This window comes from Eurypyga helias, unplaced genomic scaffold (genome assembly GCF_000690775.1).
Source record: "Eurypyga helias isolate BGI_N326 unplaced genomic scaffold, ASM69077v1 scaffold2129, whole genome shotgun sequence".
In the NCBI taxonomy this organism is placed as follows: Eukaryota; Metazoa; Chordata; class Aves; order Eurypygiformes; family Eurypygidae; genus Eurypyga; species Eurypyga helias.
Window position 1 is genome coordinate 75,658 of NW_010273799.1, and position 12,453 is coordinate 88,110.

Below are 12,453 nucleotides of genomic sequence, written 5' to 3' on the forward strand. Positions count from 1 at the left end.
CAAACAGAGCCATAGAGGGCTGCTGTTTTGGGAGTGACCATCTTCTTCCAGTTGAGATACTTAGCAGAACAATTTTGTTTGTCTTGGAACTTATTTGTGACCTTCGTGTTAAATACAAACAACTGTGATTTGTTTTGCAACTTTGCTCTCTACTGAACAGTTTTGTGTGTGGCCCTCGAGCAGTTCAGTGAAGCTTTTTCCACTGCAGTTGGCTACTTGCAGGAATGAAGTAGCACTGAACGTTGGACCGACGCGGCGGAAGGAATGTGCTGGGGATGTTTCTGTGGGCGCTTTTGAAGCGGGTTTTTTTTAACCTGTCACAATGCCCTTGGATGTGTAGAGCATGTTGCTTCTGATGCTTTGTGGTTAGAAGCAGCAGTGGATATGCTGAAATAGGATGTCATGGAAGTACAAAGGCTTCTGTAAGGATTTAAAGAATCAGGGGACTTGAGAACAGTATGGTCCTGTCATACAAAGGCTGTACAGCTCAATATTTAACTGTACAATTTCTAGCGCATGTTGAATCTCAAAGAGACTTAAGGTTTGGTTTTGGGTTTTTTTTCCTATCCGTGATTTTTGTTTGTTGATTCAAAGGAAGTACCAGTAGCAGGGATGCAGAATGAGTAGGAAGGCGCTGCTGGAAGAAGCTGTTTTATATACTAGCCCTTCATCTGTGCTTATGAGGGCTCTAAATCTGGCTTGTTAATGAAGCGTCTCAACTTCTTCTCCCTGTATAACAAAACCCCGTTGTACAGAGTAGTCAGCGTTGAGTTTCCTCCTGAGGACGCTCCCCTGAAATAGAAGAGAGGGTATTTTGCATAAGAAGATTCATGTGGCGTGCGCAGCCCCTAATTCTGGTTAATGTTAATTACGTACTAATGAGAGAGGGAGGGAGGGGATGGGGATGTAATGAATAGAGTCATATTAAGATTTAAATTAGCAAAGGATGAGAGAGTCAGTGTAAATATTTAATGCTTTTTACGTGGTCCAAAGAATCTTCAAACAGATGCTGGTTGTAGGATAAGGATGCTTTAGTGGAAAAGGCTGTGGTGAGTGCACCTCAGTATGAGCTGTGCGTGTTCCTCTTCTGCTCTTGGGTTTTGTTCCAAAGCAGCAACACTCGACAAAACCCATCACCTTTGATTCACGGGTTAATTTTGCAGCGGGTGTGAAGTACATTTAAGTGGATTGCTCTGTATGAGCAAGTGGCTAGTTGTGTCTTGTGTTTTCACTCCTGCTGTTTTAAATGTTTTAAAAACTAGTGAGGTAGAGGCTTCCAAAAATTATTTTAAAAATAAAAATCAACCTTGAAAAGGTTCAGTAAGCAGGGAAAAGGTTCACTGCTCTTTCCAGGGTAAATCTAATTTAAAGCAATTAATGTTTTTTTCCTCTGGTTTTAATTTCCCCCCACCCCCTCCCGTTCAAATACATATAGATGTGTTTGCAGATGTACAGGCCTATAATTCCTATTCTTGAGGCGTTAGCGACTTTTTAATTTGCCAGTCCAAAAGACTGACTGCTCCATGCAACTGGAGCTACCAAAATATTTCCCTACTACTAATTTTTGTATTAATATCTCTTAGCCCAGTGGTTTCAGAACAGTTTCCATATGGCATGACGCTCATTACTTAATTTAGCGAATGAAAAATGTAGTCTTTGGAAAATGAGCAGCACAGTGACCATGAACTGGAACGTTTGTGAGGTGATAAGATCCCGGATCTGGCATCTCATGTTTTTCCGTGTGAACCTGCGCGGCTGGTGATGCCCTACACTCGTGTGGGCTTTGTCCCATAGGTACCCTACTCCTGTTTGTGCCCCTTACGAATAATGCAGACACTGAAGAGCCTGTTAAATTAGGAAACTGCCCTAGGCCGATTGTGACCCACGTACCCTTTGTTGTTTGGATTGATCTCCTTAGAGTCAGTGGGAAGCACTAAATTTCCCATCCCTCTTTGGCAGCTGATTGATCCCTTGGGTATCTCGTCAGTACGTGTTACTGGAAAATCAATTCACAAAGCTGCAGCGTCAGTGAGGAACACGGCATAGTCCAACAGGGAAAGTTAGGTGCCGCGAAAACCGCTTCCGTTAACGTGGGCTGAGGAGTCCTGGAAAGGAGCGTGACTGTGCATACGTGTCCTCGGCCGAAAGCAGGAGTAAATGGTGTTCAGGGCATTCCAAGGGGGAATTTCAAAATTCTGTGCTTGTTCATAAGAAATTCACCACTTGCTGTGGGACTTTTACTAATGAACTAGATTACTGAATCCACTGTTCCTCCCAGAGTGCTTCTCAGGTGCATTCTTCTGTGCATAGTAGCTGCCTAGAAATACTTAACGTATTTTTAAAGGAATTTGCAGTTTCTGATAGAATCCTTTGATGTGAGAGGGGGAAACGTTACTGAAAATGGGAGAATCCTTAGCAGCGTTTCATGTATATTTACTTACAGCCATTGTTAAACTGAAAATGAATAATCCCTTACAGTGGGGAAGCAAGGGAAGAAAAATAGCCTGTGTGCTTTCCAGCAGATGTTTTTAAAGATCAGTCACAGTGTAATGATACTTCCAGGCAGATGTTAAAAGTACACAACACACTTAAAAATAACGGTTAGTTTTAGTTTGTCTGCCTTGATGAATTTCTCAAGATTTAAACTTGGCAGGGTAGGGCAGGGCTTCACACTGTGGCAGCAGTTACAAACGCTGGCTCTCCGCATCCTCTTGCCTTCCTTTTCCCAAAGAGAGTGCGGCTCTCGGTTCGGACACGGAGGTGCAGCTACAGTCTTCATGGTCCTTCAGTTACACGAGGTTTTCCGTGTTGGCTCTGCAAACAATGGAATGCAAACCCAACAGTCACGTTAATACTAAAAGTAATAGCAAGTTGTGGACATTTTAATTTTTCCCTTTATTCTTTTTTAGATTATAATTACTGAGCTGGAGTCATACTTCAAGTGAGATAGCACTTCGTTAAAAATGTATTTATTCAGGTGTTAAAAGAATTCAAACAATATGCTACCAACTGCTAAAAATACTGCCAAGAGAGCTGGGTTCAGTTTTTAATATATAACCTGCTGTGGTGGTTAAATATTTACAGGGAAGGTCACCGCTGCTGTTTGCTGTTCGCTTATCAGTGTGCTTGGCAGCGCTCATTAGAGCTCGGCGTCCTTCCCACTCCGGTAACAATCGACCCCATCAGAGGCAAAAGCAAACCCTCACTGACCCAGAGGAAACGCTTTGTTATGGCAGTTTCCTCTCACGTGGGGGCACATGGTGAGGGTCAGAGGAGGACAGCTGGGCCCGTGGAAGTAGGAGGTGCCAGAGAAGCTCACCTGAAGCTGGGGGGGACTTTTTACAAGGGCCTGTAGTGACAGGACAAGGGGTAACGGGTTTAAATTGAAAGTGGGGAGGTTTAGATTGGATATCAGGAAGAAGTTCTTCCCGGAGAGGGTGGTGAGGCACTGGCACAGGTTGCCCAGAGAAGCTGTGGATGCCCCATCCCTGGCAGTGTTCAAGGCCAGGCTGGATGTGGCTTTGAGCAACCTGATCTAGTGGAAGGTGTCCCTGCCCATGGCAGGGGGTTGGAACTGGCTGGTCTGTAAGGTCCCTTCCAACCTAAACCGTTCTGTGATTCTGTGGGACGAGTGAAGTTCCCCCTCAGTAGTGAGCACCACACCTGTCCACCGTGGTGGTATTAAACCTCTTGTCTTTTAACACAAACCAAACACGAAAATCTCACAACAGCAGCACCCCAAAACTTAAATGTCAGAGGCTGCTTCTTTCGGGCGACTGTGCTTTTTGACTGTGTGAGGATAGCATCTGTGCTTAGGCCATTAAGTGACATCATGGGTAGCACCATGGGCTGTTTCCCACAGCTGGTTGCTGCTACCTCTCTGTTGCCCCATGACTGTAATGAAGAAGGTGGAGAATAAACGGAAAGAGGAGGAGAAAGGAAAGCTTTAGACTTGGGTCTAAAGCACGTTGTAGCGCTGTGTGGAAAATGCCCAACTGCAGATGCTCAGATTTCCTTTCTCTATGTTTGATCAGTACCCCTTAGCTTGCTTTGATCCTTTTGAATATCACCATCTACTTAAAAGGCTTCTTAATTGTTCTTTATTAATTTTCTGTTGTTATAGCATCCATTTAACGAGTGCTCTGATAAAGCAGAGTTGCCTTTTTGAGTAGAGGTTCTGGCTGCATGTCCAGGGTCACTTGGGTAGCGGAGCATCCCTGCAGATCCCTGCAGTGGGTTCAGCCCAGTTTTACCGGCAGGTGTGGAGCCGAGGGAGCTTGAGGCCAAATGTGTGTGTGTCCTGGCTGTTTCCTGCTTGTGAGGGGTCAGGACACAAGGAACTCGGGACTTGCCGAGGCAGAACATTTAAAGGCCCCTTTTAAGACGTCCTTTCTCTGTGTTTGTGCTCTTGCACTCTCCAGCTCATTCGTGTCAAGCTTGGCAGAGTAGAAGCGCTGGCTGTGTCACTGCTGGCAGGCCGAGGGTGCAGGAGTCCTGAGGACAGCTGCATAAAATTGTTCTGGTTTGCAAAGATGTTTTCCTGTGGAACAGTTTCAGAAGGCAGAAGTGACGAGTTGTGGAGCTTCCTGTGCCTGCATTTAGTTCTGTTAATTGGAGCCAATATTGGAGTTGATGATTCTGTTAGAGCTCTGTGCTTCTCAGTTCTGAACGTTATGTAGGTTTGTGTTTTCACACAGCGTTAAAGGCATATTTTTATGTTGGCAGCAGTGGTGCCTTGTTCCTATTTAGTGCTTTTTTGTCATTACGTGTCAGATCATGTTGCAAAAATAGTGTCGTTATTCCCTTAAACAGATAGACAAACTAATCAATATCACTACCAGCGTGCCCCGGGGTGAAGGCAAATTGGCTCAAGCTCCTCTTGATTCTAAACAGATACTATTACTACATCAAATTAATTGTCCTGATTCCCCCTCCCCACGTATTTCTGGGTTCCGAGTGCTTTCTATGATGGGTTGTGTTCAATGCCTGTTGTGAAAAATTATTTTCAAAGCTGTAATTTTTCCCTTTAGGCAGTTATTAAATGGGACACGAAAGCGTGTAGAAGTCTAATCAAAAATGTACTACAGATATCTGGCGTGATTTAATTCTGTGTGCAAGATTTAAGTTTCTCTTTATCTGGTCTTATGTCCTGTTCTTCGTCATCCTGAAGACCAGATTTACAGCTACGGTGGGCGTAGAGCTGTACCCTTCACCCCGGGAGAAGCCAAGGTCTGATCATACATCAGACATTCTTTGTCATTCCAAATAATCTTGAAAAATGACTGCTGCTGCATGTGGTGGTTGTTAGTTATGACCCCACAGTGCTGAGGGGGGAGGAACCTTCCCAGAATGGAATACAAGCACCGGCAATTTTCTCTGCATGGTGGAGACCTTGGTCGTGGTGTAATAGAGCAGCGGTCATGGTGGCCCCTCGTTGATTAGGCAAGACTTCTGCACAGGCTGTGTGGGAAACCAGGCATCTGGAAAGGAAGGAGAAAACTTTCAGAGGTCTTCCTTAAGCATGTTTCCTCGATGCACCCAGGCAGACCTAGAGAGAGCCTTTCCCTCCCACCAACGAACGCATCAGTCAGAAACTGGCAGAGAGGACCTGGTGGTGCCTGATTGAATGGAGACCTGTAGAGTCCTTTGGCCATGCCCGTATTTTTCTGGAGAGAGATTATGATGTAACACTTGAGTGAGCACCTGAATATTCAATATGGCTTTTGCAAGCAAATGGTTGGGGTTTTTTTCCAGCTTTAACAGTCTGTTGCTGGTCAATAACACAAAATAAGTAATCCAGTCAGATTTTCTGATAAGCCCTTTGGCACCAGGAAGGACCCCGGCGTACACATTCAACCTGTGTGCTTCTGAGTGTGTGTCTGAAGAAGCTTGTTCCCAAGGGCAGGCTTTTTTTTCTTCAGCGGACTTGTTTCCTTCAGGGCGAGTTTCACGTCGTGCTCTCGTGGGATGACAGCAGTTGGTCAGTGACTGTCAGGTCTTCTCAGTGAACTGTCATTTCAACTTTCAACCTTCTTCCTGTGTAGGTGTCCTTTACTTGATGGAACACGAAGAAGAGTATGTTTTCACCCTGCCCAGTGCCTACGCTCGCTCAATACTTACCATCCCATGGGTGGAGCTTGGAGGGAAAGTCAACATCAGTTGTGCCAGAACAGGCTATTCTGCTACGGTCACGTTCCACACCAAGCCCTTCTACGGAGGGAAGGTCCACAGGTGGGGCAATTACTGTCGTTGCCTTGTCTACCTGCTACTGGATTTCAGTGGGAAAACTCTTGGGGCATCTCTTCAGTTCTGCTATTGGAGAATTTTACAGGCAGAGATCTGAATTTCTTTTCCTGTTAGTGCCTCAGATGACTTACAGCTTTAGAGCACAGTTTATTGCAGTTATATATTTTATATCCTTTAACTGACTTGGATATATTGCTTTCATTAAACTAAAGGGAATGTATTCTTCCAGGCTTTGGTGCTTGTAAAAATTGCTGTAACTGAAGGATCAGAAAAATGTACGTAGAAAAGGCAATATTTCTGCTCCACCAGCTGCTGCTTCTGTGGGAGTCTCGGAGATGAGCTGCTGTTGCAGGTGGAGCTCCTGTAAGGAGAAGAGAAGTGAAAAGTGTCGTTGCCTACAGCGGTAGCTCCCCGCTGGGGACTCCCATGTCTGCACTGAAATTCCAGACGATGAAAATGTTATCTCCGTGTCCTTGTTCCCCTTCACAAAGGGTGTGCAGAGGCACTGTGCAAGGCAGCTTCCTGCCTCGCTTCCACGCTCAAGGTGACGGCCCGGTCGTTAACAGGCTTGTTCTGCCGTGGAGTGTCCCCGACAAGGCCGGGTTGCTGGTTGGGACGGGGCCCTTCGGCGGTTACCTCTGGTTTCAGCGGGTCTGTCTGCTCTTCCATACATGGGCTGAGCGTTTCAATGGTGTTTTGAGGCAACACGGGCTGTTTTGATGGGGTTTTTCTAAAAGGTGTAGATCAGTGATTGGTGCCGTCAGGGTGAGTGAAAATGGGGGAAAGTGGTGCTGGTTTAGTTTAATAATGTGAAAACTTGAGTTTACGGATTACTTGGCATGGTCTGTTGAAGTGCATGTCCGTAGAGCCACGCACACACAAAACTTCGCCCTGCGTTTTGGTTTCCTGGTCCTGCCTGTCTACTTTGCTCACACTCGGATCAGTTCTCAGGCACTGGGGTAGCTTTAATCGTTGCCCCTCAGCAGCTGAGGAGTAAACTTGCAGAGCTAAGGAATTAAGCAAAGGGACCTTGAAGTCTTTGGCATCCGACAGCATTAACGTTCAGCTGAGGAAACGATGTGCGTACTGGAAATGTCAAAAAAAGGCTGATGAGGTGGAGTTCTGGGCTAGAGCCAAGCGTCAGAGTTTTAAGTTGGGTTACTACTGCTGTGAGAGAATTCTGCTTTGGGACAATGGTGTCCAGAAGCTATTGCTGTGTTAGCTGAGCTTTCTTGTTGGAGACAGCCTCACTACTTTGCTCACAAAATGACTGTTGATGTAGAAAGCTGGCTCTGGCCGTAGCCATGGTGGTGCTTTCATATGCCGACAAGAAACGGTGCCAGTTATTTCTGTGGTCTTCTGATTCTTCCCTCTTGAATTAGGGTCACAGCCGAAGTGAAACACAATCCCACTAACACCATCGTATGCAAAGCGCAGGGAGAATGGAACGGGACGCTGGAATTCACGTACAGCAACGGGGAAACCAAAGTGATTGACACTAACAAACTGCCCATTATCAGGAAGAAGATCAGGCCAATAGCAAAGCAAGGCCCGCTGGAATCCAGGTAAGGGCAGAGGCGGAGGGTATAAATACACACACACACGGTTTTAAGGCTCTTGGCACATGCCTACCTGACAAGGTGCATTAGAAAAAGCCTTGTTCTGTTATTCACTGTCAATTGCTGTTGATGCTTATGTTCAGAAAAATCAATAATTTTATTGAATTTGGGAATATTTTATTGGGGGATTTAAAAAAAAAAGGAGTTAAGCTTCATTTTATTATCTGTAAATGTGTTTTCTTGAGGTGTGTCTTGAGTCATTGTGCAGAGTTAGATACCATTTTCCTGCTTTCCAGACATGCTCACAAACTCGGGTTTCCCTGTAGTTTAGGAGCAGAAAGGTTGGAGTAAATAAGGAAACCACAAGCTGTGCAGTGTATTGGTTGTATTTCTCGGATGCTGGTAAGCAACTTGCCAACTGTCCAGTGTTTCTGCAGGATGTGCAGTTTATCAGATGGTAGATAGAGAGTCCTTTAAACACCCCTGGAAATACCTGAAAGCCGCGGTTGGTTTCTTCTCGGTATTCATCCGTGCACGGCTGCCGCTAACGTGGTGGGAACAGTCAGTATCCCAGTTTAATGGACCGTTGGCTTTTGGCCAACATTCCCTTAAAAATGTAACTGCGAACGAATGCAGTATGGCGTTTGGGGGTGGGTCACCAGTAAAGGGTGGGAGGAAGGAATGATTTAAAACATCCATCTGCTCTGAGGAGAAAGCTCAGGTGGGGAAGAGTCAGGAACAGGAACAAAAACCGTTCAGCCGTGAACTTCCCCAGCAGAATACCGCGAGTTGAGCAAATGTGAAAACCTGCCCCCGTGAGGCGATGGATGCCCCAGTTGAGCGATGGTTCGCAGGCTGCAGAAACGGCACGGGGCCATGGCCTCAGCCCGCCTCTCGCCCCGCTGCTGTCTAGCCAAGCCCTGGGCTGCGGCAGAAGTGTCCTCACTGTGGTGTGTGCTCCTTCCCTGGCCCACAGGCACCTTTGGCAGCACGTCACCAGTGCCCTGAAAGAAGGCAATATCGACGCGGCGACAGAACACAAGCACCGCCTCGAAGAGAGGCAGCGAGCCGAGGAGAGGCAGCGTGTGGCACTCGCGACGCCGTGGAAACCAAAATACTTTGCCAAAGAGGTACGTTCGTTCAAGACCCAGCAGCACCTTCCTGCCAACAGGGGGATGCGTGCTTGGGCCTTTCACCGCGGGCCAGCGGTGTTATGTGACTGGGCTTTACCGGGTGTTTAAAAACCTCATTTTTGCCAGAGTTTGGCTCTTTAAGAAGAGTGACGTATTGTTCTGTGCCCGTATTGTAAACTTGTTCACTTCCCTTCAGTTACATCAACTGTAACCTCTATTTTTGGTACCTAATTTTAGGCACCTAATGTGATGTTTGTTACCTTAAAATGCCCCCCCCTTAATTTCCAAGTGCTGTGTACTCGCATCTCTACTGATCTCGGGATACCACAGTGAACACGGCCTAGAGATATTTGTCCGACTGAGTCACCAAGGGCATCTTAAACACTGTCTTGGGTTTCACCTGCTTGAAATGAAACACTCATCTGTTTGTCATCCTGTTGCATCTTTTCCCCATTGTAATTTTTTCCCAGACCACCTGTAAATTCATAAAGCGCAGAACTTTAGGGTGGCAGGGAAGGTTTCCTGTGCCGATCGGTGTTATTTGGGCTTTTACGTGGACATACGCGGATCCGACGCATGTCAGTCTCTTCCCGGTTTTCTTGCAGGGCGACGGTTGGCTGTACTCGAATCCTCTCTGGAAGACCCACTGATGGGATAGAGCCGTTGCCTCGTAACTTCTCCTTAAAGGCATTTTAATGATACCGTGTGTAACTTCCGGCTGTCGTTGAGTAGGTCCTGTTGTCGGAAGAGTGAAACGAGCGGCTCTGTGCTGCGAACGATGCATCTCACAATGACCACAGGCTCAGGTCTGCTCCGGGGCCGTTGCGCGTGGACGGCTACACGGACACGCGCACGTCCGGACATGCGCGCACCCCCCTGTACACGCGGCGTGTACGTGTTCGTGTGTGTCTTACACCGCATGCAAACAAGCGTCAGCACCACCAGTGGTTTGAAGACCACCTCCTCCAAGTGTCAGGGCACGGAACTCCGGCTGGGCTCGGCTGGGCTTACCCGAGTTGTGCGCTTGCAGGATCAGGCCCTGTGCTAGTATTTAAGAAAACACTTTTTTTATTAGTACTGGTTAAGGTTTTTCTATTTTTCACTTTTTGCCAAAAATGTTTTGCACTTGAAAGGTGACGTGTCGCTTAGCGGCAGCCATTCCGTCTGAATGGTCACGGCGTAACCCGCTGGGACGGAGGGCCGATACGCTGATGGCACGCTCGCCCCCTGGGACGCCCGTTCACGAGCGTGTTTCCCGTCACTTAGGAGCGTGAATCTTCTGCCGTCTTACAAAAAGCAGCAATACCTCCTCCAGAACGTTGTTCGCACCAACCCCTCGTGTCCTCAGTCGTTCCTGTGTCCCTGTTTCCAGCCGTCAGTACATCTCTGGCCACCGGTGAGCTTGCTGCTCCGGCAGTTCCGATCTCGCTGTGTGATGTTCTCTGGCTGTTGCTGTGCCAACGCTCTGGGTTACGTGTTGGGCTAAACCCCCTGGGGCAGACGTAGCTGCGCCCTTCCAGCCGGCCCATCCTCGGCTTTCCACCCCCCGTGGGAGAGGCACAGTGTGCCATCGCAGCCCAGCCTGGCCCAGGCGAGAGCCTTCCCCGCCAGCCGAGGGGCGTTCCGTACACCGTTGCTGGGAAACCGGGCGCAGCGCGGCTGGTCAGAGCCCCCAGTCCCTCTTAAGGCTCCAGGCAGCCCCGTGTTTTGATTTCTCTTGCTGTTGACCCAGTTGATTTGCTTCTGGATGAACTGTTTGGACGAGTAGAGATGACAGCACCGGCCTTGGCAGAGGAGCGGTTGTCCGACGTGAAAGCAGGAAGTTCGTAGATTATTACACTGAGACAGCAGCTCTATTAATGAAACAAGTGATGTGGGATGTAATTTGGTTGGTAAAGTAAAAAAATAAGTAAGTAAACGACCCTGTAGCCTGATGGTGCTTCGTAAGGTAACCACCGTGACATAACAAAGTGGATTCTTTGCTGCTTTTGAGTTCCTATGTGCTGGAGTGAAGATGTTTTTGAGGAGTGGCAACCAAAGGTCAAACGTGCTGACGTGAGCCCAGGTGCTGCTTCTGCGGTGCCCCGGAAAGCCACCGCTGCGCTTCTGACGTAGAGCAGCGTGGCGGCCTACCTCGCCGTCGTGGCGATGAGTTTCGTGCCTCGTGCCTGCTGGCTCGGCACAGGAGCTCCTGCTCCGTCGGGACGGCACGAATACGTGTAGGCGGAAGCACCACTCCTACCCCTTCTCGTGCGTCCCGCTTGTGGAGTTCTTTTGGTTGGTGGATGTTTGTTAAAATCTCCTGAGCGAGTCGGAAGGCCGAACGAAAGGGGGGTGCTGTGCACGAGGTAACACGCCATTAGTTGTTCCACTGGACGTAACATCCAAGAGAACTTCACGTTGCAACTCCAGATCCCTGTTCAATGAAGGCGTGGTTCCCCTCCCCTCCTAGATGCCGCTGTGTCTGCTGTTATGTCCTTTATTTGCACAGTAGAAAGATTTGTGTTACAAATGACCAAAATCCTATTTTTAAAAAAAAGTGGACTGTACGAGCTTGGGTTTGTAACTGACACTTTTTTTTTTTTAAAGAAGGAAAATAATCTTATTTTTAGGAATAGTTGTTTTTCTGTACCAGAACCAAAACGATGCCGTTGCAGTAATCACTGAACTACTCCCAGGTAGCGTCAGGGATACGTGTACTTTATCACCTGCAGGAACGGCCTGCGTAACGGATCCGCTCTTGTCCTAGAGGTTAGTTCGACGACAACCAGGGGTCTTCGCGGGGTTTGCAACGCCACCGCAGTCGCAGCTGCAGACTCAAACCCGTGCAAGGTCCTCCCAGGACTCGCCCACCAAAGGCCAAGCCGCGCGCTCGCTCATGATAGCCACTGAACACCGCTGTCCGGCGCGCGGGCCTGCGCTCGGGACGCGTAGACCTCTTTCAGCTCTGGTGGTGGCACCGCCCAGGCGACGAAGACGCCATAGCCCTTCTTTTAAGGAGCAATTTGGATAATCTTATGCTTGTAATTTCATGAAGATTTTTTTCTGTCTGCATGGCTGGTCGTTTCTGCATGCCGAGAACATCCCACTTGTGCTCCGATGAATGTTCTCTTGCGTTCTGACGCCGTTCCTTTCCCAGAGTAACTTGGGAGAGGCAAGCGTAAAACCAGGCCTTTCCGACAAGCTCCCAGCAGTGAGAGATTCCAGAACGAGATTCACAAGTGTCACTTCATCTTCCTGACCATTGCGTGTGTTCGGTGTGTTTTACAGGACTGAAAAGTAAATATTCCTACGCCTTATTCTGTAGGTTGTTCCAGTAGCTGTCTTGGACTCGCCAGTGGATCTTTTCAAGTAGCCGCTCTACACTCTGAGTTGTAACCTAAGAGCTGCCACGTACTTCACCTCTTCTGTGCACACCTGTAGGAAGCCTATGCAACCACCTTCTTTCTTAAACTAGAAACGTTCCGAAAGGCAGTTTATACCTTTATCGTTTAAAGGATGCTCCAGCAGTCTCT

At 47.8% G+C, this 12,453-nt stretch overlaps 1 protein-coding gene across 1 annotated transcript in view; it reads left to right on the plus strand.

Moving 5' to 3' along the window:
* OSBPL10 (oxysterol binding protein-like 10) overlaps window positions 1–9,651 on the plus strand; it is a 79,469-nt gene extending 69,818 nt beyond the window's left edge. Inside the window, exons 10-13 of the mRNA XM_010159598.1 lie at window positions 6,045–6,231; window positions 7,629–7,811; window positions 8,782–8,935; window positions 9,544–9,651. Coding sequence (XP_010157900.1) covers window positions 6,045–6,231; window positions 7,629–7,811; window positions 8,782–8,935; window positions 9,544–9,588 — 569 coding nt within the window. The 3' untranslated portion in view covers window positions 9,589–9,651. The remainder of the gene's footprint in view (window positions 1–6,044; window positions 6,232–7,628; window positions 7,812–8,781; window positions 8,936–9,543) is intronic.
* The last annotated feature ends 2,802 nt before the right edge of the window (window positions 9,652–12,453 follow it).